Raw genomic sequence first — 24,932 nt, 5'->3', positions numbered from 1 at the left:
AAGGTGAACATGAATTGTAGAAAGTTTTATTCAGATGCAGAGTAAATATAGTTCCAGAATGCAAGCAAGACTAACACATTTCAGTCAAACAAGACCTTACTCATAATATCTATCAGTAAGGTCTTGTTTGACTGAAACGCGTAAGTGTTGCTTGCATTCTGGAACTATTTTTACTCCGCATCTGAATAAAACTTTCTACAATTCATCTTCACCTTGTTGCTGATCCTATATGATTTAAAGAAATTTATAAGGATGTAGGAATATGGGTGAAGTAATAAAAAAGGAAAAGCAAGGAGTAAATTTAGCTAATATACTTACATTAATCCCGTATTCCACCCACAGTGCCTAGGTGATGTCACAATTTTTCCAGTGAGATCCTGGGATCAAAGAGGATCCCAAATGTAGTAAGATGACACTCTTCCACTAGGCAAGAGTGTCTTATGAGATTTGGGGTACATGTCATTTCCCAGGAATCCTACAGGAAGAATGGTGACATCATTCCGTGTAGCGTGGAAGCATTCACACATGCATGCATACGCCCGGCATTAGCATTGGCACTAAATGGCCTATTTAAAGAGGAAGGCAATAACAGAGAGTATCACAGGAGACGTGAGGGGTGAATAGGGGTATGAATATGAGTGTAGGTATAGAGGTAGGCAGTAACTGTAGAAGAGAAAAGTATGAGGTGAAAGAGTATATTGGTATATGGGTAAATGTTTATGGGTAGAGGGGACCACTGTAGAAGAGTTGAATATATACATAAAGAAGCAGGGGTAAAGAGGAAGACAGCAGTAGGAAGCATTTCTGCAGATGAAAGATGTATGGGGGAAGAAAGAGGTGGAAGTGTCGGTAAACCTGAGAAAAATAATAGCCAGTAACACTGTAGAAGAATTAAATTCAGTCTCTGTAATGCTGGCCTTGACCCCCACACTGGCACCACCATCTTTGACATGTGCGCAAATGTGCTGAAGGGCCCTGTCCAGCCATGGGGACTTGGCAAAGACCTATGACACATCTGAGCACATTCCAAGTGCAGAGAAACAGAGATTTTGAACCTCCATAACTGTTCCATCTGATTGGTCCCAAAGGCCGGAAAGTACCCTTCAGCACATCTGTGCATGCATGGAATTGGGTGCAACAACGCTCACAAAAAAATCAAGAACACTAAAAAAAAAAAAGTGCATCTAATTGTGGGAGAGGGCGGGGTTGGAGCCAGGTGCAAATAATTTGGTTTTTGGGGTGAAGGTCTGCTTTAAGGTGAAGTAGCATCGAGGAAGGAAATAGCAGAGAGAAGTAAAATTACAAAAAAGGAAACAGAAAAAGGCCTCAAATGCTTTAACTTTTTGTAAAGAAAAAACATACCTTTTCCTTGTGCACGTGATTAATTTTTACCACTTGCCGTCCACCCTATAGCAGAAATACTTCTACAGGGTGGCACAGGTGCGCAAAATCACGTAAATTTATGTGATTTTCAGTTCTGGGTAGGTGGCCAATCATGCCCTTGGCTGTCAATCACCAAGTCCTGGCTGGTGATTACTCGCCGGCACCCAGTGATCACCAAGTAATACCGACAGGGGTAGAGAGCTGTATGTAAACTTTGGTTACATAGTCACATAGTCTGGCTGAAAAAAGGCAAATGTCCATCCAATTCAACCATTAAAAAAAAAAAAAAAAAAAAGTTATAATCCTATGCCCACAGTTGATCCAGAGAAAGGCAAAAAAAACCCCAGCAAAGCATGATCCAATTTGCTCCTGCAGGCAGAGGCCGAGAGGCAATCGGATATTCCCTGGATCAACTTTACCTATAAATGTTAGTATCCAGTTATATTCTGTGTATCCAAGAAAGAATCCAGGCCTTTTTTTATAGCAATCCACTGAGCTGGCCAGAACCAACTCTTGAGGAAGTCTATTCCACATTTTCACAGCTCTTACTGTGAAGAAACCTTTCTGTGTTTGGAGATTAAATTTCTTCTCCTCCAGACATAAAGAATGTCCCCTTGTCCTCTGTGATGACCTCAGGGTGAATAGCTCTACACCAAGTTCACTATATGAACCACTGATTTATACATGTTGATCATATCGTCCCTTAATCTCCTCTTCTCAAGAGAGAATTCAGTTCCTCTAACCTTTCCTCATGGCTGATCTCCTCCATGCCTCTTATCAGTTTGGTTGTCCTTCTCTGTACTTTCTCCAGTTCCCCAATGTTCTTTTTGTGAATTGGTGCCCAAAACTGAACTGCATATTCCAGATGAGGTCTTACTAATGATTTGTACAGGGGGAAAATGATATCTCTCTGGAGTCTATACCTCTTTTAATACAAGAGAGGATTTTGCTCACTTTAGAAACCGCAGCTTGGCATTGCATGCCATTATTAAGCTTGTGATCTACCAGATCCTTCTCCACCATTGATTCCCCCAGTCGTACCCCCCCAGTATGTATGATGCATGCATATTCTTAGCCCCCAAGTGCATAACCTTACATTTATCAACATTAAACCTCATTTGCCACATAGTTGCCCAATTAAACAGTGCATTGAGGTCAGCTTGTAAATTGAAGACATCCTGTAAGGACATTATTCCACTGCATAGCTTGGTGTCATCTGCAAAGACTGAAATGGGATTTTTAATCCCAGAACCTATATTGTTTATAAATATATTAAAAAGTAAGGGTCCCAACACTGAACCTTGGGGTACAACACTGGCAACCCTAGGCCATTCAGAGTATGAATCATTAACCATTACTCTTTGAATACGATCTTTTAGCCAGTTTTCTATCTGTTTACATATGGATTTTTCCAAGCCCATAGCCCGTAAACTATACAGCTCTCTCCCCTGTCAGCTCCTGTACACTGCTTTGTATGGCTCTGCATAGCAAAGCCATACAAAACAGTGTGCTTACAGTGAAGCACACACACACACACACACAGCACCTAATGTGAAAGAGCACACAGCACATAGTTAACCCTTTGATTACCCCACATGTTAACCCCTTCCTACCCAGTGCCATTAGTACAGTTTTAGTGCTTTTTATTAGCACTGATCACTGTATTGGTGTCACTGGGGATGTCAGTGAAACCAAGTCAGTTCCTCCCAGTGTCAGAATGCCCATCGCAGTCCCGCTATAAGTCGCTGTTCGCCGCCATTACTAGTAAAAACAAAATCTAGTATATACCGCCATTTGTAAACGCTATAACTTTCATGTAAACCAATTAATTTACAGAATACATTTTGGCCTAAAATCATGACGAAAAAACATCGATCTTTTTTTGTTTATAGCGCAAAAAATAAAAACCGCACAGGCGATCAAATACCACGAAAAGAAAGCTCTATGTGTGGGGAAAAAAAGGAAGCAAATTTAATTTGGGTGCAGCGTTGCATGACTGCGCAATTGTAAGTTAAATTAACGCAATGCTGTATCGCAGAAAATGGCCTAGTCAGGAAGGGGGGTAAATCCTCTGACCCTAAGTGGTTAAAATAGTTACAAAATTAAGAGAAAATACTTAACCACACAGAATAATAGATACCCAGAGGCGTACTATTCCATATAAACAAATTAAGAAAACAAATGTATCAAACTATTCAGTACTGACAGACAAGTATTAGAAGCAGGCAGGTGTGCAGAAACTTGTCCAGCGAGTCTTACCTGAATCTATCAGCTTGAGTATACTCTTGTCCTTCCCTCTGTCATCTTTCAGTATTAACTCATATATACCGGCATCCTTCCTTGTTATCTGGCAATATAAATATGAATATATAGGTTGATCCTCGTTGCAGATTAATGATGTCACCATGAACACGTTCATATTATTACAAGCACTCTCCTAGTGATGGGCCTCATCTTAGGGGCAATAAAATTCCTGTATATCATAGTTATAGTTAGAGATATATTCAGGGGGACTTACCTCAGTAATGAGCAACGTACATACGCCATCCTTAAAGTCATGTTTCTCATCTTCCATTATCTCCATGCCATCTTTGTACCACGTAATTGTGGTTTCTTTCTTCATATTAGCCACCTAGAGTGATGTTTAAAACATCAAAATACAGCCGGTCATTATGTAAATTACACCATTTTCCTGGAATATTAGAAAAACGTTCCAAGATATACTACAGACCAGTGTGTGATTCTATTTAGAATGGAGTCTTACATGTCCGTGTAAAATTTGAGACCCACAACTGTCAGCTTGTGGTTGAACTGGGACCCTAAAATTTTCAGTTCCCATCAGAACCCTGAAGAATGACTATATGATAAACCAGTGTAATACATATGAAATGTGTTGGCCTTGGACCCTTTGTTTCTTGGGTAATTTTTACAATGAAGCATTGTTGCCCAAGTGCCAGGGGCAGGAGAGGTGACTGATGTATCATTTCTTTAGGTCAAAGGAACAAAGTCACAAGATATTCTGCTGAGAGTGACATCTAATAACCTCACAGTAGGAGATAAAAACCTGATTAAAGTAGAAATCCTTAAGTCTGGGGGAGATGAAAAGAGGTTTTGGGGTAGATAAGAAGCAAAAGTGTGACTTTTCAGATAACGAATATGGTGGTTGAATGTGACGCTGTTATCCTTGTGGAACCCTTCTGCTAGCTCCTCCTGTGGTGGGTGTGGAGCTGCCCACTATTGGACCGCTTCCAGTAAAATGGGTTTTTAATGCGGAGGTCCGGGCAAGACCAGTAGAAGACCCCCCCCTTAGTGGTCAGAGGATGATCTGACGCTGGGATTTTTGCCAAGGTTATATGGGTTCATTGACTGGTCGCACCTACGGCTTCTCCGTGACCCCCTGGGCAGTTTGGTTCCAATGGGATTTGTTCCTTCCAGCTTCTAACATAGCTTTGGTAATGTATTAATTCTATGCTGTGATGCTATCAAATGATGTGTCTGTTTCATGCTGTAATGCTCACATTATTATTGGTGTGTGTTATTATGCAGATTGTGATGACTATAAGATATATCCTCCTGTGTGTTGTGTGATAATAAAAGTGGAGGTTTTGACAGTGCAAGAATATTGCAGTTGGATTCTGTTATTTCTTGGAGTGCTGGTTGAATGCTATGATGTGCCGGGGCAGGTATTCATTTGGTTTCACATGCATAGACTATGTAATGGTTTAAATGCTGAATAAAAGGTACCTGCATGACTATATGTTGATTGTGTGCGTGTATATGACTTGTTTTCCGAGGGGGAGAACAGTTAGTAAACAAAACAGTTCTCCTCCCTGTCAGCTCGTGCACACTGTTTTGCATGGCTGTGCACAGCACAGCCATACAAAGCAGTGTGCTTACAGTGAAGCACACAGACACAGCCTCATAGTAAAACCCACCCAGCACACAGTTAACCCTTTGATCTCCCCAGATTTAACCCCTTCCTGCCCAGTGCCATTAGTGCAGTGTTAATGCTTTTTATTAGCACTGATCACTGTATTGGTGTCACTGGGGATGTTAGTGACACCAAGTCAGTTCCCCCTCAGTGTCAGAATGCCACCGCAGTCCCACAGTCCCGCTATAAGTTGCTGATCGCTGCCATTACTAGTAAAAATAAAAAAAAATAAAAATCTCAGTATATATACTGCCATTTGTAAACGCTATACCTTTCATGTAAACCAATTAATTTACACGTGTTGGGATTTTGTTTAGCAAAAGCATGTAGCAAAATACATTTTGCCCTAAATTTATGGCAAAATTAAATTTTTTTAATTTTTGGCTGGTCAAGTTTATTGGCAAAAAGTAAAAAATATTGTTTTTTTATCAAAATTGTCGTTTTTTTCATAGTGCAAAAAATAAAAAACGATCAAATACCACCAAAAAAAAGCTAAATTCATTTGGAAAAAAAGGACGTAAATTTCATTTGGGTGCAGCGTTGCATGACCCCGCAATTGTCAGTTAAAATAACACGGCACCATAATGCAAAAAATGGCCTGGTCAGGAAGGGGGGTAAATCCTCAGGAGGGAAAATTATCTTGCAGCCCATAGATCCAGCACAGGTCCACCACAGTCTGCAGGCAAAATGCAGACAAAAAACAGAACAGGCTCAGATGACACAAAACTTACATCCATCCCATTCAGCAAGGGAACTGCTCATTGATCCCCCGATTGTACGAAGCAATGTGCTCCCATTTAAAGGACCTTAAGTGCTTTGAATGAAATTAGTTGATGGCAAGAAAGAATGTTTGACAAGTGATTTTTCTACAAATGTTTGAATGGAAACTAACCACATATTGCCAGCTTTATACTATGACAATATCAATGCATTTATGGGTAAAGAAACAAGGTGGGCATAAACTAGACAAGATGGGGGCTGCATAGTGGCTAAATGGTTAGCACTTCCTCCTCGCAGTACTAGGGTCGTTGGCTCAAATCCCAACCACAGCAAAACCTGCCTGGAGCTTGCACGCTCTCCCTGTGCAGGTTTCCTCCTGGTACCCCAGTTTCCTCCCACACCCCAAAGACATACCATTAGGTTAACTGGATCCTGTCAAAATTGGCCCTAGTATGTATATGTATGAATGTGAGTTAGGGACCGTAGACTGTAAACCCCTTGAGGGTTAGGGACTGATGTGCATGTACAGTATATATGTAAAGCGCTGTGTAAATTGATGGCACCATGTAAGTATCTGTAATAAATAAATAATATAAACAGATGAGTGGAACTCACATTATCCATTTAACTCTTCCTTACCTTACTTTTCAGAAGAACATTGCACTCAGGAGTAACTTCCCATGCAAGGTACTCCACAAAATGAGGACCTTTTCAAGAAAGGAGGGGAAATATTCATTGTCAGCATCAGAATAACAATAATAATAATTCAAAACAAATTGTTCCTCTAAGCCTAGATTCACACTTGTGCAGGTGGCTGCTGCTGCGGCACTGCACATGTTCCTGCAGATGCAACCACCTGCACGTAAAACATGCTGCTGCTCAGGAGATGTATGGGGGTACCATTAGTTCTAATGGCACCCACCAGTGTTGCCAACTGTCAGTATTTATACAGGCAGCCAGTAAAAAACAAGCTCTTTTCTCTTGCTAGTATATAAAAGTGACAAGAAAAGGTTGCCAGTTAAAAATATGGCTATGGCACTCGGCTCAGAAGTGCGCATGCACAGTTCTGGTCTGGAGCCTGCCGAAACCATCTGAGTATCTGCTACAGTGTTTTTGGGTGGCGCCAGCAGAGGGTGGGTCTGGCAGAGGCAGTGCCTGAGCATGTTGTGTGATGTCATGGTGCAAGGGAGCTGAGTGGAGTGACCGGAGCTTCTTGTGTGTCTGTCAGTGCTGTATGGACTGGAGTAGACTGAAAGGACCACCTGGCATGGAGAGAGATTGTCCCTGTTACCAGGGGCGTCCTTAGGGTTGGTGTCACCAAGTGTTACCTTGGTGACACCCCCTCCGACGATCTCCGCAGGATGGATCGGATCTGTGGATTGAGCACAATGGATCGGAGTCCGATCCATTATCCTCCCCAATCCGCAGATCCGATCCATCCTGCGGGGATCGTCGGCTTGCAGCCTATACGGGGTTAACTAATCTCTCCACGAAAAGGTAAGTTTGAAAGCAAGCCGATGATCCCCGCAAGATGGATCGGATCTGCGGATTGGGGAGCATAATGGATCGGACTCTGATCCATTATGCTCAATCCGTAGATCTGATCCATCCTGCGGGGATCGTTGGCTTGCTTTAAAATTTGCCTTTCCGTGGAGTGGGTTCGGTGTCACCCCATGCGATAGGTGTCACCCAGTGCAGCGCGCTCCCCCTGCACCTGCCTAGGGACGCCGCTGCCTGTGATTCAGGAGGGGACGTGTCAAGTCATGTCGGTGAAGTGTCATCATCAACTGTGCTGCTGCACACTGCTGTCAGTGTCACTATGAGAATCAATTTCATATGTGTGTGCCTGCCCATTCTAATTTCTTGCCCTCCAGAGTCCTATCCCTGAGCTACTTACCTACTTTATCAAAAAATAAAATAAGAAATATGTTATTGTCCTCATATCGACCTCAAATCACATTGCTAAGTGCATATTGTACTTGTTTGTAGCCTAAATACTGAAATTTGCACTTAAAACTGTAACTTTTTAACTTTTGGAAAATTTCAATCTGGTAGGATGACATCACTGGCACCCCCACACACTGGAAACCACAGAACAGTTTCCCACACTGAACTGTGCGGTCTCCCTGTGGGTGCATTTTTTGAAAAGGTGCATGGACCTTTTTCCTGCATTTTCAGTGGATACAGCAGCCTATTCAAGTGGATGGGCTGCTGTGCACGAGCAATGCAGCCTTGGAAAACTGTATGTATGTGAACCAGGGCTCAACGTGTGTTATTGAGGGCACAATGGAAGCAGCTATAGCAGCAATGGGCAAACTACGGCCCGCGGGCCGTATACGGCCCGGCGGACCTTTTAATCCGGCCCGCGGAGCTAGGCTCCCGCTAGGCTCCTCTCACAGTCCGCCCTGAAGACCGGTGCAGCAAGAAAATCTGTCTCCTGTGAGGATCTGTCCCCCTTGACGTATCTGCGCATGTGCCAGAGATCGCCGATTGGCTGCTAATGCCTGAAACTGGCACATGCGCAGATATGTCGAGGGGGACAGATCCTCATAGGAGACAGATTTTCATGCTACACCGGAACGAGCCGGGAACACGGCGAGAGGAACGCGCGGAGCAAAGGTAAGTGAATTGACACAGGGGGGACTTGGGGACTTAATATGGGGGATGAATTAATATGGGGAATGAATTACTATATGGGGGATGAATTACTATAGGGGGGATGAATTACTATGGGGGATGAATTACTATAGGGGGGATGAATTACTATATGGGGGATGAATTACTATATGGGGGATGAATTAATATATGGGGGATGAATTACTATATGGGGGATGAATTACTATAGGGGGGATGAATTACTATGGGGGATGAATTACTATATGGGGGATGAATTACTATAGTAGGGATGAATTACTATATGGGGGATGAATTACTATATGGGGGATGAATTACTATATGGGGGATGAATTACTATAGGGGGGATGAATTACTATAGGGGGGATGAATTACTATATGGGGGATGAATTACTATATGGGGGATGAATTACTATGGGGGATGAATTACTATATGGGGGATGAATTACTATATGAGGGATGAATTACTATATGGGGGATGAATTACTATATGGGGGATGAATTACTATGGGGGATGAATTACTATATGGGGGGTGAATTACTATATGGGAGATGAATTACTATGGGGGATGAATTACTATATGGGGGATGAATTACTATAGGGGGAATGAATTACTATAGGGGGGATGAATTACTATATGGGGGATGAATTACTATAGGGGGGATGAATTACTATATGGGGGATGAATTACTATGGGGGATGAATTACTATATGGGGGATGAATTACTATATGAGGGATGAATTACTATATGGGGGATGAATTACTATGGGGGATGAATTACTATAGGGGGGATGAATTACTATATGGGGGATGAATTACTATGGGGGATGAATTACTATATGGGGGATGAATTACTATGGGGGATGAATTACTATGGGGGATGAATTATTATGGGGGATGAATTACTATATGGGGGACGAATTACTATATGGGGGATGAATTACTATAGGGGGGATGAATTACTATGGGGGATGAATTACTATAGGGGGGATGAATTACTATAGGGGGAATGAATTACTATATGGGGGATGAATTACTATATGGGGGATGAATTACTATGGGGGATGAATTACTATGGGGGATGAATTACTATATGGGGGATGAATTACTATAGGGGGGATGAATTACTATGGGGGATGAATTACTATAGGGGGGATGAATTACTATATGGGGGATGAATTACTATATGGGGGATGAATTAATATATGGGGGATGAATTACTATATGGGGGATGAATTACTATAGGTGGGATGAATTACTATGGGGGATGAATTACTATATGGGGGATGAATTACTATATGGGGGATGAATTACTATGGGGGATGAATTACTATAGGGGGGATGAATTACTATGGGGGATGAATTACTATATGGGGGATGAATTACTATATGAGGGATGAATTACTATATGGGGGATGAATTACTATATGGGGGATGAATTACTATATGGGGGATGAATTACTATATGGGGGATGAATTACTATGGGGGATGAATTACTATATGGGGGATGAATTACTATAGGGGGAATGAATTACTATAGGGGGGATGAATTACTATATGGGGGATGAATTACTATTGGGGGGATGAATTACTATAGGGGGGATGAATTACTATATGGGGGATGAATTACTATATGGGGGATGAATTACTATATGAGGGATGAATTACTATGGGGGATGAATTACTATAGGGGGGATGAACTACTATATGGGGGATGAATTACTATATAAGGGATGAATTACTATGGGGGATGAATTACTATATGGGGGATGAATTACTATGGGGGATGAATTACTTTATGGGGGATGAATTACTATATGGGGGATGAATTACTATGGGGGATAAATTATTATGGGGGATGAATTACTATATGGGGGACGAATTACTATATGGGGGATGAATTACTATATGGGGGATGAATTACTATAGGGGGGATTAATTACTATGGGGGATGAATTACTATAGGGGGGATGAATTACTATATGGGGGATGAATTACTATATGGGGGATGAATTACTATAGGGGGGATGAATTACTATGGGGGATGAATTACTATATGGGGGATGAATTACTATAGGGGGGATGAATTACTATATGGGGGATGAATTACTATATGGGGGATGAATTACTACGGGGGATGAATTACTATATAGGGGATGAATTACTATATGAGGGATGAATTACTATATGGGGGATGAATTAATATATGGGGGATGAATTACTATGGGGGATGAATTACTATATGGGGGATGAATTACTATGGGGGATGAATTACTATAGGGGGAATGAATTACTATAGGGGGGATGAATTACTATATGGGGGATGAATTACTATATGGAGGATGAATTACTATAGGGGGGATGAATTACTATATGGGGGATGAATTACTATATGGGGGATGCATTACTATATGGGGGATGAATTACTATATGGGGGATGCATTACTATATGGGGGATGAATTACTATATGAGGGATGAATTACTATATGGGGGATGAATTACTATGGGGGATGAATTACTATAGGGGGGATGAATTACTATATGGGGGATGAATTACTATATGGGGGATGAATTACTATGGGGGATGAATTACTATATGGGGGATGAATTACTATGGGGGATGAATTACTATGGGGGATGAATTACTATGGGGGATGAATTACTATATGGGGGACGAATTACTATATGGGGGATGAATTACTATGGGGGGTGAATTACTATATGGGGGATTAATTACTATAGGGGGGATGAATTACTATAGGGGGGATGAATTACTATGGGGGATTAATTACTATGCTTACTATGGGGGAATATTACTATACTTACTATGGATGACACATACACATCATTCATCTACTCTTGGTCCGGCCCCCGGGTCCAATATATGAACCCATTGCGGCCCTCAAGTCAAAAGGTTTGCCCACCCCTGAGCTATAGTCTTTGGGAAAAATTCACCCTCTATTGGCCAGAGCAGTATTTACATTTCTGCCAAAACCTTTTCATTACATAAGATAACAAATTAATGTGTTTAAGCAAAAAAAAAAAATGTCGTTTTAATGCAGTCTATAGACAAATAATGTGACAAAAAAAAATCTTTGTTTTACTTTGATCGGTGTTGGTTACAGGGGATAAAAAGTATACATTTTATTTTATAATTGGTCCTGTGAAAATGACACTAAATTATGATTCTAGTGCAGTGTTACGTTATTTACAAATTAAATAAAGGCACTTTTTTTTTTGTTTTATATGCAACACTAAAAAATAAGTAACAAAACAAAAAATTTAAATGTTTTAAAGTTTGGCCTGAAAATGTAAATGTTAGTACAAATAAAAAAAAGTATCACAAACATTCCTCAGTTGTCTTTGCACATTCAGAAATGTTGAGTGTCTGCCCTCTAGTGGTTGGTGCATGCATGCAACAGGCATAAGTTATACATGTAAAGTAGAAGGTTTGCATGATGAGTTACATAGGTACATTTCTGTATGTAGCAAAAATGCACCTGAATTTATTTAGAACATGAAATTATGCACACTGACATTTAAAGTATAGTATGCTTCACAGCCGAAAACTGGAACCAGCAAGCTTTTATTTTGTTCAAAATATCAACAAAAAGACAGTGGTCATCTAATATTTGTGTTGACGCATTTCACACCTAGGGCCCTATGAGTAAGCATTGTTGTTATGACTAAGAACTGTTGTGTGAAGTGCGTCAATGCACTTATTAGATAACCCCTGTGTCTTTGCTGATGTTTAGAACAAAATAAAAGCTTGCTGATTCCAGGATTCACCTGTGAAATGGACTATTCTTTAAATGTCAGTGCAGTATTGCAGCAGACAAAGGCTGGGATCCCTGGCTGTTGCTGGAACGTAGGTGTTTTGAGTTTCCTTATGTAGTAACAGCTTCCTGTTGAATTTTTCCCAAAATGCAAAAACAGGAATGGATTTACAGGTGGAGGCCACTGATAATTGTTTCCCTACTCATCTTTTCTGACTGTTTTTCATTAGTTTTGCATTTGTCTAGGGTCAGTGTCACTACTGGTAACATGAGGTGATACCTGGACCCTACAGAGGTTGCACAGGCAGCCCAACTCCTCCAGGATGGAACATCAATACGTGTCATTGCTAGAAAGTTTGCTGTGTCTTCCAGCACAGTCTCAAGAGCATGGAGGAGATTCCAGGAGACAGGCAGTTACTCTAGGAGAGCTGGACATGGCTGTAGAAGGTCCTTAACCCATCAGCAGAACCAGTATCTGCTCCTTTGTGCAAGGAGGAATAGGATGAGCACTGCAAGAGTCCTACAAAATGACCTCCAGCAGGCCACTGGTGTGAATGTCTCTGACCAAACAATCAGAAAGAGACTTCACGAGGGTGGCCTGAGGGCCCGACATCCTCTAGTGGACCCTGTGCTCACTGTCCAGCACCATAGAGCTTGATTGACATTTGCCATTGAACACCAGAATTAGCAGGCCCGCCACTGGCGCCCTGTGCTTTTCACAGATGAGAGCAGGTTCACCCTGAGCTCATGTGACAGATGTGAAAGGGTCTGGAGAAGCCGTGGAGAACATTATGCTGCCTGCATCATCGTTCAGCATGACTGTTTTGGTGGTGGGTCAATGATGGTCAGTGATGATCTGGGGAGGCATGGAGGGATGCACAGACCTCCACAGGCTAGACAATGGTACCCTAACTGCCATTCGGTATCCGAATGAAATCCATGGACCCATTGTCAGACCCTACACTGGTACAGTGGGTCCTGGATTCCTCCTGGTGCACGACAATGCTCGGCCTCATGTAGTAAGAGTATGCAGGCAGTTCCTGGAGGATGAAGGAATTGATACCATTGAATGGCCCCCACGCTCACCTGACCTAAATCCAATAGATTTCATGGGATTTCATGTTTCAGTCCATCCGATGCTGCCAGGTTGCACATCAGACTGTCCAGGAGCTCAGTGATGCCAAGGTCCAGATCTGGGAGGAAATACCCCCCGACACAATCCGTCATCTCATTAGGAGCATACCCCGACGTTGTCAGGCATGCATACAAGCACGTGGAGGCCATACAAATTACTGAGTGCTATTTTGAGTTGATGGAATTACATTTCAGCAAAATGGACTAGCCTGCTGCATCATTTTTGCAATTTTGATTTTCGGGGTGTCTTTGAATTCAGTCCTCTGTAGGTTAATAATTTTCATTTCCATCAAACAATGGGCATCCTTACATTTCTAACACATTACCCAGTTCATATCAGTAGAGATATCCAGCATGATATTTTTCCCCATTGAGATCTCATGTGTTTTCAAAGTGTTCCTTTAATTGTTTTGAGCAGTGTGTGTGTGTGTGTGTATATATATATATATATATATATATATATATATATATATATATTAGTTTGCCTAAGACTGGATTAGTGAAAGTATTACAGGTCCAAACACTTGTACTCCTTTTTAACATATATATATATATATATATATATATATATTATACTGTATACACCTCTCTCTCTCTCTCTCTCTCTCTCTCTCCCTCTATATATATATATATACAGTCATGGCCGAAATTGTTGGCACCCTTGATATTTTTCCTGAAAATCAAGTATTTCACACAAAAAAGGTATTGCATTAACACATGTTTTGCTATACACATGTTTATTCCCTTTGTATGTATTGGAACAAATATAAAACAGAGGCAGAAAAGCAAATATGACATAATGTCACACAAAACCCCAAAAATGGGCTGGACAAAAGTATTGGCACCCTTAACTTAATATTTGGTTGCACACCCTTTGGAAAACATAACTGAAATCAGTCGCTTCCTATAACCATCAATAAGCTTCTGACACCTCTCACCCGGAATTTTGGACCACTCTTCCTTTGCAAACAGCTCCAGGTCTCTCTTATTGGAAGGACACCTTTTCCCAACAGCAATTTTAAGATCTCTCCACAGGTGTTCAATGGGATTTAGATCTGGGCTCATTGCTGGCCACTTCAGAACTCTCCAGCGCTTCTTTGCCATCCATTTCTGAGTGCTTTTTGACGTATGTTTGGGGTCATTGTCCTGCTGGAAGACCCAGGATCTTGGACGCAAACCCAGCTTTCTGACACTGGGCCCTACAGTGCGACCCAAAATCCTTTGGTAATCCTCAGATTTCATGATGCCTTGCACACAGTCAAGGCACCCAGTGCCAGAGGCAGCAAAACAACCCCAAAACATCATTGAACCTCCACCATATTTTACCGTAGGTACTGTGTTTTGTTCTTTGTAGGCCTCATTCCGTTTTCGGTAAACAGTAGAATGATGTGCTTTACCGAAAAGCTCTATCTTGGTCTCATCTGTCCACAAGACGTTTTCCCAGAAGGCTTTTGGCTTACTCAAGTACATTTTGGCAAACTGTAGTCTTGCTTTTTTATGTCTCTGTGTCAGCAGTGGGGTCCTCCTGGGTCTCCTGCCATAGCGTTTCATTTCATTTAAATGTCGACGGATAGTTCGCGCTGACACTGATGCTCCCTGAGCCTGCAGGACAGCTTGAATGTCTTTGGAACATGTTTGGGGCTGCTTATCCACCATCCGGACTATTCTGCGTTGCAATCTTTCATCAATTTTCCTCATCCGTCCACGACCAGGGAGATTAGCTACAGTGCCATGGGTTGCAAACTTCTTGATAATGTTGCGCACTGTGGACAAAGGCAAATCTAGTTCTCTGGAGATGGACTTGTAACCTTGAGATTGTTGATATTTTGCCACAATTTTGGTTCTCAGGTCCTCAGACAGTTCTCGTCTCCTCTTTCTGTTGTCCATGCTTAGTGTGGCACAGACAGACACACAATGCAAAGGTTAAGTGAACGTCTCTCCTTTTTATCTGCTTTCAGGTGTGATTTCTATATTGCCCACACCTGTTACTTGCCCCAGGTGAGTTTACAGGAGCATCACATGCTTGTAACATTCTTATTTATCCGCAGTTGTGAAAGGGTGCCAATACTTTTGTCCAGCCCATTTTTGGAGGTTTGTGTGACATTATGTCGAATTTGCTTTCTTTCCTCCCTTTTTTTGTTTTGTCCCAATACACACAAAGGGAATAAACATGTGTATAGCAAAACATGTGTTAATGCAATACGTTTCGTGAGAAATACATGATTTCCTGGAGAAATATCAAGGGTGCCAACAATTTCGGCCATGACTATATATATATATATATATATATTTAACTCATATGCCATATGGGTTAAGAACATGAATTATTGAAATGTTCTGATTCCCTTTACCTTGTTTCCGTATCCATTCATGTCTCTGGAATCTAGCTTCTCTTTGTAGTTTCTCAAACACTGTGGAAAATAAATGCATTTTTTTATAATTTTGAAAATAAAATATAAATGCTCATCTAGTAACAATCTAGGCCTGTATTTATTACTACCTTTTTTAAAAAAGTTTTTTCTACCTTATTCTTTTACTAAAATCTATATGTATATTTAAGAATTCATAGAAGCAGTTTGTTCTTATAAATCTTGATCAGGATTAGGGAGCTTAAGAGTAAGTTTTCCATAGACCTCCCAAAAGTGTAAAACCTTTGAAAGTGGCCATGACGTAGCCTAAAAAGTTCCTTAGCAAACAATACTACTAAAGAGCAAGCATATGTACTGTATTAGTATCCAGATCAGTCCCTAGGAACAGGCTGTATACAGTGACTCTACTTCTCTCCAAATCAAGATAGACCTGCTACCCTGGTACCAAGCCCTGTCCCCTGGGGGGGGCCTCCAGGAGCCTAGATATATTGTGTTATTGTTGACACTGAAAAAAAGTCCTAACAGCCTAATTACATACCCTCTCCAATAAGAACCAGACTGGACTGGTTTGTTGCTCTTCCATCCTGTAGCTGGAAGGTAAATGTTCCTTCATCCTCATCCTCCAGTGTGTCCATGATCATCTCAACAATGCCAGTCTTACTGTCCAAATTCATCTTGTATTTCTTGAAACAAAGCAATGTCAATGTTTAAAGAGTAGAATATTTTCTATATAAAGCAAGAGTTCATATTCAGTATATATTGCAATGGCTAATTGTATGATATTCTGTATGCTATTTATAAAATGAAAACCTTTAATTCTGAAAGCCAAAGTAAGCAAATGTTTTGTATTCATACTTGAATCTTAGTGTGCTTTGTGTAATTCCTCCAGATATAAAAACTGGACACTGCTGCTCTCTATTTTTGTGCAGGGTGACTGGTCTTGTATTCGCCCTTCCCTGTAGTTTTCTGCAGGCAGCCTGTAGTGGGTGGACTTGCCAGATCTCTCCCATAGCTCAGCTTTCTGCACAGACTATGTACAGACCAGTGATTATGTCACTGCTACTTTTATAAGGCATATCAATAAGCTTGGAAACGTAAAAGGCAGTTGGTTTATATCCTTTTAGGCTATTGAGGAACATATTCAAATGAAAGAATTTGTGCCCAGGGGTCGGCTTTAATCTCTTCCTTACCATCATAAGTTTAAAAGCAATAGATAGGTGGACATGTATTTCTGCAGTGCTGTTCTAAAGTGTACAGCAGAAAAAAAGGCACAGGCAGCCAATGCGCCTGTTAATGGCTGTGATCTGTGTTGTCATTGGACAGCTTAGATCACAGACGAAAGGTACAGAGGCAATCTGAGCTGCCTTGTACCTTGTGAACATTGTGATGACCAGTGATGACAAATGTACATATGTAGGAAGGATAGGAAGAGACTATTTATTAATGAAGATTTGTGAATAAAGGAAACAGATGCTACAATGAATTCATGGTAAGGGGGTTGCACTTTTTTTTAACCCTTTAATCCCCTCCTCCCCTGTACATTTCATCTTCATCAGGGCTGGATGCAGAGTGAGGTGGGCTATCCCCCCCTAGATTATAGTAGCGCCCCCTTTCCCCCTTCTCAGGAGCATACCTGTGAGTGTGCTGGAGATACTGCTGTGGAAGTAAGAATGACAGCTGCAGTGATTGAAATGCATATGATTCCACATATCAGAGAATGTAATTATTAATTCATTGAAATGTGTAATCAATCACAAATTGTAATACTGTGGCCAATTGGGATTTCCTGACACTGTCATGTGACAGCATCAGATCTCTCCTGATTGGCTGCAGTTTCAAAAATGTTTTTAGCTACTGTACACACACTACACTTTGTTTTAAAAAAAAGACCCATGGCTGCTATAAGGAAGGCAAAGAAGAGGGGTGATGTTGTAAGTTGTGCAAGAACAGATGAACCTTGGACAAGGTGGTAGGGTAGGGGGATCCAGAGGTGACAACTGTGGATGGAAGAAGGAAGATGCAGAGGTGACAACAATGCATAGAGGAGGGGGATGAAGAGTTGACAACTGTGAATGGAGGGATCTGATACAGAGGTGACAGCTGTGGATGGAGGAAGGGGGATTCAGAGATAACAACTGAGCATATCTGTGTGACAAGTGTGGCTGGAGCAAGGGGGAAATGCAGAGGTAGCAACTATGAATGGAGGAAAGGGGTGCAGAGGTGACAGCTGTAGATGTAGGAAGGGGGATGCAGAAGTGACAACTGACTAAATCTGGCCATGATCTCCATGGTGTCTTTGTGTCAACTGTTGATGAAGGAAGGGGTATTCAGAGGTGACAGCTGTGGACAGAGGAAGGGAGATGCAAATGTGATGGCTGTTTATGAAGAAAGGGACATGCCGAGGTGACAAATGTGGAGAGAGGAAGGAGGATGCAAAGGTGACAACTGTGGATGGAGGAAGAGAGATGCAGATGGTACAACTGGCTAGATAAAGCCCTGGTCCCATGATCTTTCTCTTTTCTATACTAACTCCTTCACCTCTCATATCCTGCTCACTAACCCCCCTCATATCCATCCTCCCAATGACCTGTGAATTAACTGCTTCACCTTCTTCTTCATCTTAATACAGGTACGTGTCTTTATTTCCAAACACTGGAAAAATTAGAACACCTTGGGATATGTACACTACAGAAAGTGGTCATTTTGGGTGGTTTTGTGCTGTCCTGGCATTTTTATTTGATATGTTTTGTAACAGAAAGTAAGGGAAACTGTTTTTTTATTATAAAAAATGTTTGGTCTTTCATTTAATAATTAAAAAAAACAGTAGTTATTAAACACCACCAGAAGAAAGTTCTTTCTGTATAAAAAATTATATAAAATGAATTTGGGTAAAATTTGTATGGCTAGGTAATTGTGAGTCAAGCTATTACACCTATCACAGCACTGAAAACTGAAATATGGCCTGATGATGGAAGAGTATTACAGGTACTCAAGTGATTAAACTAATAGTCTTTATAGAATTAATTTGTTTTCAGGTTTTTTGCTAAATCTAGACATCAACATGTTAAACTGTATTTGATATTATACAAAAATCACTCACATCCCCATGGTGGACCTCTTTATCATTGAAGACATAGTTGCACTTAGCACTAGCAGAAAGTTTCTCAGCCTGCATCCAAAAGCGAATCTGACCTTTTTCAAGAATCTCTACAGCCAAGCCAGATTTCAGAGGAATAACTGCAAAAGGGAGAGAAATATGAATGTAGGAGATTTTGCCTCTCCAATTCTAGCACATGCAAAGATTTAGAGACTATTTTCTCAATAAAACGACATTTATTAAAGCTGTGGAAGTGAAAAGATCACTATCAGAGTATGGCTTCACAGTGAGAATAAAACATTGACTTTTAATAAAAAGAATGCTGATTCACTTGATGCGTTAGCTCAATGGTGGGCATCTTTCTTTCTATAAGGAGTTTGAAGTGCAGCCCCTGACATTACTAAAGGGCTGCATAATAATCAGTAAATGTAATTCTACAGAAAGCTGTTAGAGACTGCAGACATGCAACAGGAGATGGTCACAGATGGTGAACATCCTTAGAAACTGGGGACATACTACAGATGAGACTGATAAAAATTACTACTATTACAGGGCAATAGGGAAACACAAGCTACTGTCTGCAGCTGCGCAAAAGACCTACATGCAGTCCATGGACCAAGGTTGATCCAGAAAAAAATTAAATAAAAATAACTGTTTAATATTATGTTATCATGTTGTAGATGTGCTATTTATCTCTTTGGTTTGTGGTAGCTTACTTGGGAATTTGTGGTCATGGCTTAGTTGCAACAGGCGCTTAAGCTCTGCAGAGAAAGATAAAATTATATTTTGTATGAAACATGTTATATATTATGCATAGGCAGATATACTTTATAATCATTGATCCATGCATTACTTATTTAGAAAAAAAGATAAATAGAAAAAATATCAGTCTTTATTACAATTCAAGCAGTTTAATATTCTATCTAGTTTACCATCTTCATCTAATGTATAGCTGGAAGAAATGCCATCGGTTTCAGTAACAACACAGGAGTAAATGCCAAGGTCTTCTTCTGAAGGATCTTTGAACGAGACCTTTGTCCTATAAAAATGTGAACATGTATAATATATTAAAAATCCAGCTTATAAATCTCTTTGAATGTTTTTATTTATCCAGGTGGTCATTAGGTATGAATACAGTGTAGTTGTAAACATATGTTCACACCTCCTATCTTGGTCTTAGACAATGATTATCTGCCTTGACACATTCCATGGTGATTGAAATAAGGTAATACTGTAGTTATCAACAATCCTTTATTCCCCACAGGTCTGGATCAGCCCCAGGCATTCTTCTGGTGAACACACGTGTGTGACACTTTCTGTCCACCTGGTCTTCTCCGACATGGGCCACCCTCTGAGAAACTCATGAAGGCCCGCAGTTGGAGTTTTTCTGCTACCTTCAGCTCCAGTGCTGGATCCTACTTCTCCACCCTACTTTTACTTATCCTTTTCAGAAAAAAACTTTTGGAACATGTCTGCCAACATTTTCTGGGTCATCGGGCATCCTTTAACTGTCAAGCATCCCCTACTTCTTTCTCTTATGTGACTCAGTGGGAGCAAGACTTGGAATCTGAGATAGACCTGGCGGACTGGAGCAAGACTTGGTCTTCTGTAGCAAAATGCTTCTTTAACACCTTAACAGCTACTCTGGAGGCAGCATACAAACTGTTTTGGTATTGGGTCTCAGCCCAAATTGCCCATGGCAATCCTAGTTCTAGTGATCCCTGTTTTTGGGGTTGTGTCTGTGGTGGGGATGTTCTACAGACTTGGTGGATATACCAGCGATTGATCGGCTTTTGGTCTTTGGCCACACTCTGTTCAATTTAACTATTCAAAAGGATACCATATTTACTTTATTGCATTGCCCATCCCAGGCCTATATGCCCATCAGCAGAATGTGGCATTCTACCTATTTCTGTTGGCTAAAAAAAACCTGCTCATGCCTGGAAAAAAACCATGGGTCATTTAGAGGGTGTGAGAGACCGCATGACTGCTTTGATGCTTGATGAACAAATGTCCAGTATCCTCAAGGACTTTCATGGCAAGTTTCTTAAAATGTGGGAACCTTGGCTTACGCATGCTTCCCACTTTCCCCAGATAGCACTGGGCGCCTGCGACTGACACCCTCTGATGATCCTGAGTCCATGTCCCCCCTTGCCCCCCTTCCCCTCTCTTCGTTCTTCCTTGTCTTCCTTTCCTCTTGCTCTCCTTTTTCCTGCAGGGTTCCTGTCCCCCTTTCCCTTTTTTATGTGCATGTCATACTGCACTATTGAATTCATTTATTCACCTCTACTATGTTTAGTCGTTGTTGTTTCTTTTTTCTTTGACACCATATAAGGCTTTGTGATTGCCTATACTGTCAGTTTAAGCCCCTTGATCTGGTGCTCCTGTTGTTATTATTTTTAACTGAATAAAAATTATTGAACCAGAAATAAGGTGATAGATTGACCAATTTGGCTATAAAATGTTGCAGTATGTTCTGGACTCTCATTAAAACACAGTAAGCCACTTGGATGAGTAGAAAAACTTCTTTAACATTACAGAACAAGTCCAGTTGAATGTCTCTAATTACTATTAAGCAGGTCTATACACTGCTTTAGCCCCAATTTACAGCCCAAAAATGTAATAGTGTTTGAAAGTTATAAACAGTACGTTTAGCACTATTGTACAGTCAACAAAGTCTACTCACTTGCCACCTTTGGTCTCAATAGTTACTCTTGATGAATCATCTTCTATTGGTTCATAATTCTTGGACCACACAAACTTTGAGTCTGGAGTTAGCTGATCACATTCAAAGTTCAATGAAATCACTCCAAAGTCATCCACCTCCGCCACTACCTCTTTGGTACCTACAATACCAGTAAAAGTATACAGTATTGACAAGGACACCATTAACAGATTTAAATATATTTGAATTCAAAATTAACCCTAAATATATACATTTATAAATACCTATATAACAATATATTGTATTAAAGATAACTGAATTAATAATACAGTCTTAAAAAAGACAGACCACCTATTCATTACACCTTTTCTCTTGGTGTCATTAGAAATGTATTTTTATTAGTTACTGCATGTGATTTTTTTTTTTTTAACCAATCAAAAACTAATTACTTACTGAAGCTGCTCAGCACATTTAATTCTGTTTGAACCTGGGATGGTCTTTATCTCTTTCATAACTACAAATATGCATTAAACTGTATTGGAGGATGAGGCTGAATGGAGCTATGGAATAGATCAGTGGCAAAGCTGATCAGTTACTTGTAGTTCAAAAAAATAATTTTTACTGCCTTGCTGCTGCAAAGGTCTGGGAGATAGGCATCACCAGATCACACCTGTGCTTTGGTATGGCAGTCCCCATTCAGTCTGTCAATCAACCTTACTATTTAGCTGGGCTCAAGCCAACACTTGTTGCCTGAGGTTCAGTTCCTAGGCCCTGGCCCCACTTCCTGAGCTCCTGTGCCCCTGAGTTCTTGTTTGTCTGGTCATTGACTTCTGCCTTGTATCTGACTATACTTTGTTTGCTACCCATCCTGAGCTTTGCCTTGTCCCCATTTCTGAGATTGTTCGTTGACTTTGTATTACACTGTGGTCAGCTGCCATCTGCACAAGTATGGTCAAGGGCTGCAACTGTGGCAAAGTCCATTGCTTCTTGCATGGTGTGCTGGTGAATACCAGGCATATCTTTAAACTTTGTGCCTTAAACCTTTTTATGGCTCACACCCTCACCAAGCATTCAGAAGGTCCGCAATCACATTTGTCAAAGATAAGCTGTAATATACTCTTGCCATAAACTAGTACCAGTGAGAACAACTTCCACACCATAACTTCATACACTCTTTTATAAAGTGGGGAATAGAAAACCGCTTTAGTAGACAACTTTTTTGTTTTTATCTGGCAAAGTTGTTAGTAGATGTTAGGTACTCTTTTAAAAGCATAACTGATTAAAATATTAACATGAAGATGATAATGACCTGGTTTGGTCTGTGCAAGGACTGGATCTGTCACATCAGATGTCTTGCCAACACCAGCCTGATTCTCTGCCCTTACTCTCAACACATAACGAGTGCCATCATTCAAGTTTTGGACCTGGAATAGGAGATATGTTACCACCAGTCTATATAACATTGAAAACAGAAAACAGCCAAAACTCAAACTTTGTAAATTATATGTATATAAGCAAATTAAAATGTAAGAAGAAAAATTACACATCTGTGATCTGTTTGTTATTGTTACATTGAAGCCACTCTCCCCTATCTGGAAGATGTTTCACAGCTATAAATCACTCATGAGCAGCAGACATGTAGTGCTGGTGTGAGAGATAACCTTCAGATCAGTAAGGCATTTTGAACTGCCAAATTCTCAAGAATAAACACACAATCAGCACTGCTTTGCTTGAATGGTCAATGCACCAAGGTGTAGGAAAACACAAAACTGGCTCAGTTACAGTGTTATATGCAGTCAATGTTATAGCGCAATAGCATGGAAACCTGATTTCCTGATCTTTAATTCTCAGGAGGTTGAAGAGGGAATTGGATAAATCTATAGATAAAGTGGAAAATCTATTAAAGTAACTTAAATAATGATTAAAGTAGCTTTAAAAAAATAAGTATGTTTTATGAATATGCATAAGATAAAAACAAATAGGCAATGTAAATAAACTAATCTATAACTCCACTTTTGTGGAGAAAAAATAATCCTTCCTTGGTCAATTACATTCATTGCAGTGTTTTAGCAAACTTCATTGCACATTCCTAGCTGTTGTCATTTGTATTGAAATCAACTTGTGAATCCCTTTCAATAACTACTTCTTGCAATCACTTCCTGAGAGCAGAACAAATAATATGATTATAATATGATTGTAATATGATAAAAATCACTTGGAACAGCAGTGAGTAAATTCTATGAGCAGGAAGTTGGGAAGGGTTAGATCCCCTTTCAAGTTTTTAATGATGTATGTGGCCTGTTGGAGAACCACAACCATGAACTATTATTTGTCTTTAGGTTGTGGCATGGTCCTATTGACTTCAATGGGTGACTTTGACAGGCTGTGCTGAATCCACGTTCATGATCAGTTTTCTTTGCCTATGAGTGTCTGAATCAAAATAGCTTTACTGAGCTAAGTGAATATTTACTTCTTGTGTTTCTAGTACTGAACTGAAAAATCTTTTCATTATTATAGCAATACAGGTCAGTCTAAGAAAAATGTTATAAAAAATATTATTTGTTGTGGGTGAGTTGTGAGATTAAAGCGTATATCCAGCCAAAATTTTTTTTTTTCTACTTTTGGATAGAGTGGGTAAGAACTGGAACTCCTGTTGGGTTTTACTGCTATCCAGGGTTGCAATAACCAGATTTGCCCTCAATGACAACTGTTAATCAGACAGAAAGTGACAGAAGCTCCAGACAGCAGTAAAAACTTGACAGGGATTCTAACCCATACCCACTCTGTCTAAAACTAACAAAAAGTTTTGGTTGGACATTAAGTGTAAATTATGTTTTCAAACAAAACCTGAATGTTACAGTGAAAACATAGCTGTGCGATACCTTGATGTAGGTATTTGGAATTGGTTTCTCATTCACACTTCTCCAGTTCTCTTCTGGTGCATCTGCTTCTTTAACGTCCACATAAAAACCAGTAACTGGGGTACGGCCTGTGTAGACTGGGGTCTTCCATAACAAAACCAGGGAGCTGCTTCTGACCTCAGTAAGAGTAAGTTCATGAGGAGGTCCTGATGGGCACAAGTTAATAAAGAACCTTAGATTCAGAGATGTATTACCGTTTAATGCTCACACTAGTTTCAATGCCTTGCTCAGTGCAGTTGCAGTGCAGTTGAATTTACATTTTAGTAGACATCTTTATTCACTAAATAAATGGACAAAG

The 24,932-nt window shown here is 40.4% G+C and overlaps 1 protein-coding gene across 2 annotated transcripts in view; it reads right to left on the bottom strand.

Moving 5' to 3' along the window:
• The window catches only part of MYOM1 (myomesin 1), a 127,563-nt gene that overhangs the window by 9,531 nt on the left and 93,100 nt on the right, over positions 1 to 24,932 (bottom strand). For both annotated transcript variants that reach the window (XM_089678160.1, XM_089678168.1), the window contains 11 exons: positions 24,596 to 24,780; positions 23,023 to 23,137; positions 21,735 to 21,894; positions 19,981 to 20,087; positions 19,765 to 19,809; positions 19,052 to 19,188; positions 16,490 to 16,634; positions 15,934 to 15,993; positions 6,674 to 6,741; positions 3,902 to 4,015; positions 3,643 to 3,730 (listed from right to left, as the gene is read on the bottom strand). In XM_089678160.1, the coding sequence (XP_089534286.1) occupies positions 3,643 to 3,730; positions 3,902 to 4,015; positions 6,674 to 6,741; positions 15,934 to 15,993; positions 16,490 to 16,634; positions 19,052 to 19,188; positions 19,765 to 19,809; positions 19,981 to 20,087; positions 21,735 to 21,894; positions 23,023 to 23,137; positions 24,596 to 24,780 (1,224 nt within the window). The remainder of the gene's footprint in view (positions 1 to 3,642; positions 3,731 to 3,901; positions 4,016 to 6,673; positions 6,742 to 15,933; positions 15,994 to 16,489; positions 16,635 to 19,051; positions 19,189 to 19,764; positions 19,810 to 19,980; positions 20,088 to 21,734; positions 21,895 to 23,022; positions 23,138 to 24,595; positions 24,781 to 24,932) is intronic.

This window comes from Staurois parvus, unplaced genomic scaffold (assembly GCF_062004578.1).
Source record: "Staurois parvus isolate SC_StPar_1 unplaced genomic scaffold, SC_StPar_1.0 ptg000015l, whole genome shotgun sequence".
Classification (NCBI taxonomy): Eukaryota; Metazoa; Chordata; class Amphibia; order Anura; family Ranidae; genus Staurois; species Staurois parvus.
Note: the sequence above shows the minus strand (reverse complement) of the source record. Positions and strands in the feature narration are given on the sequence as shown.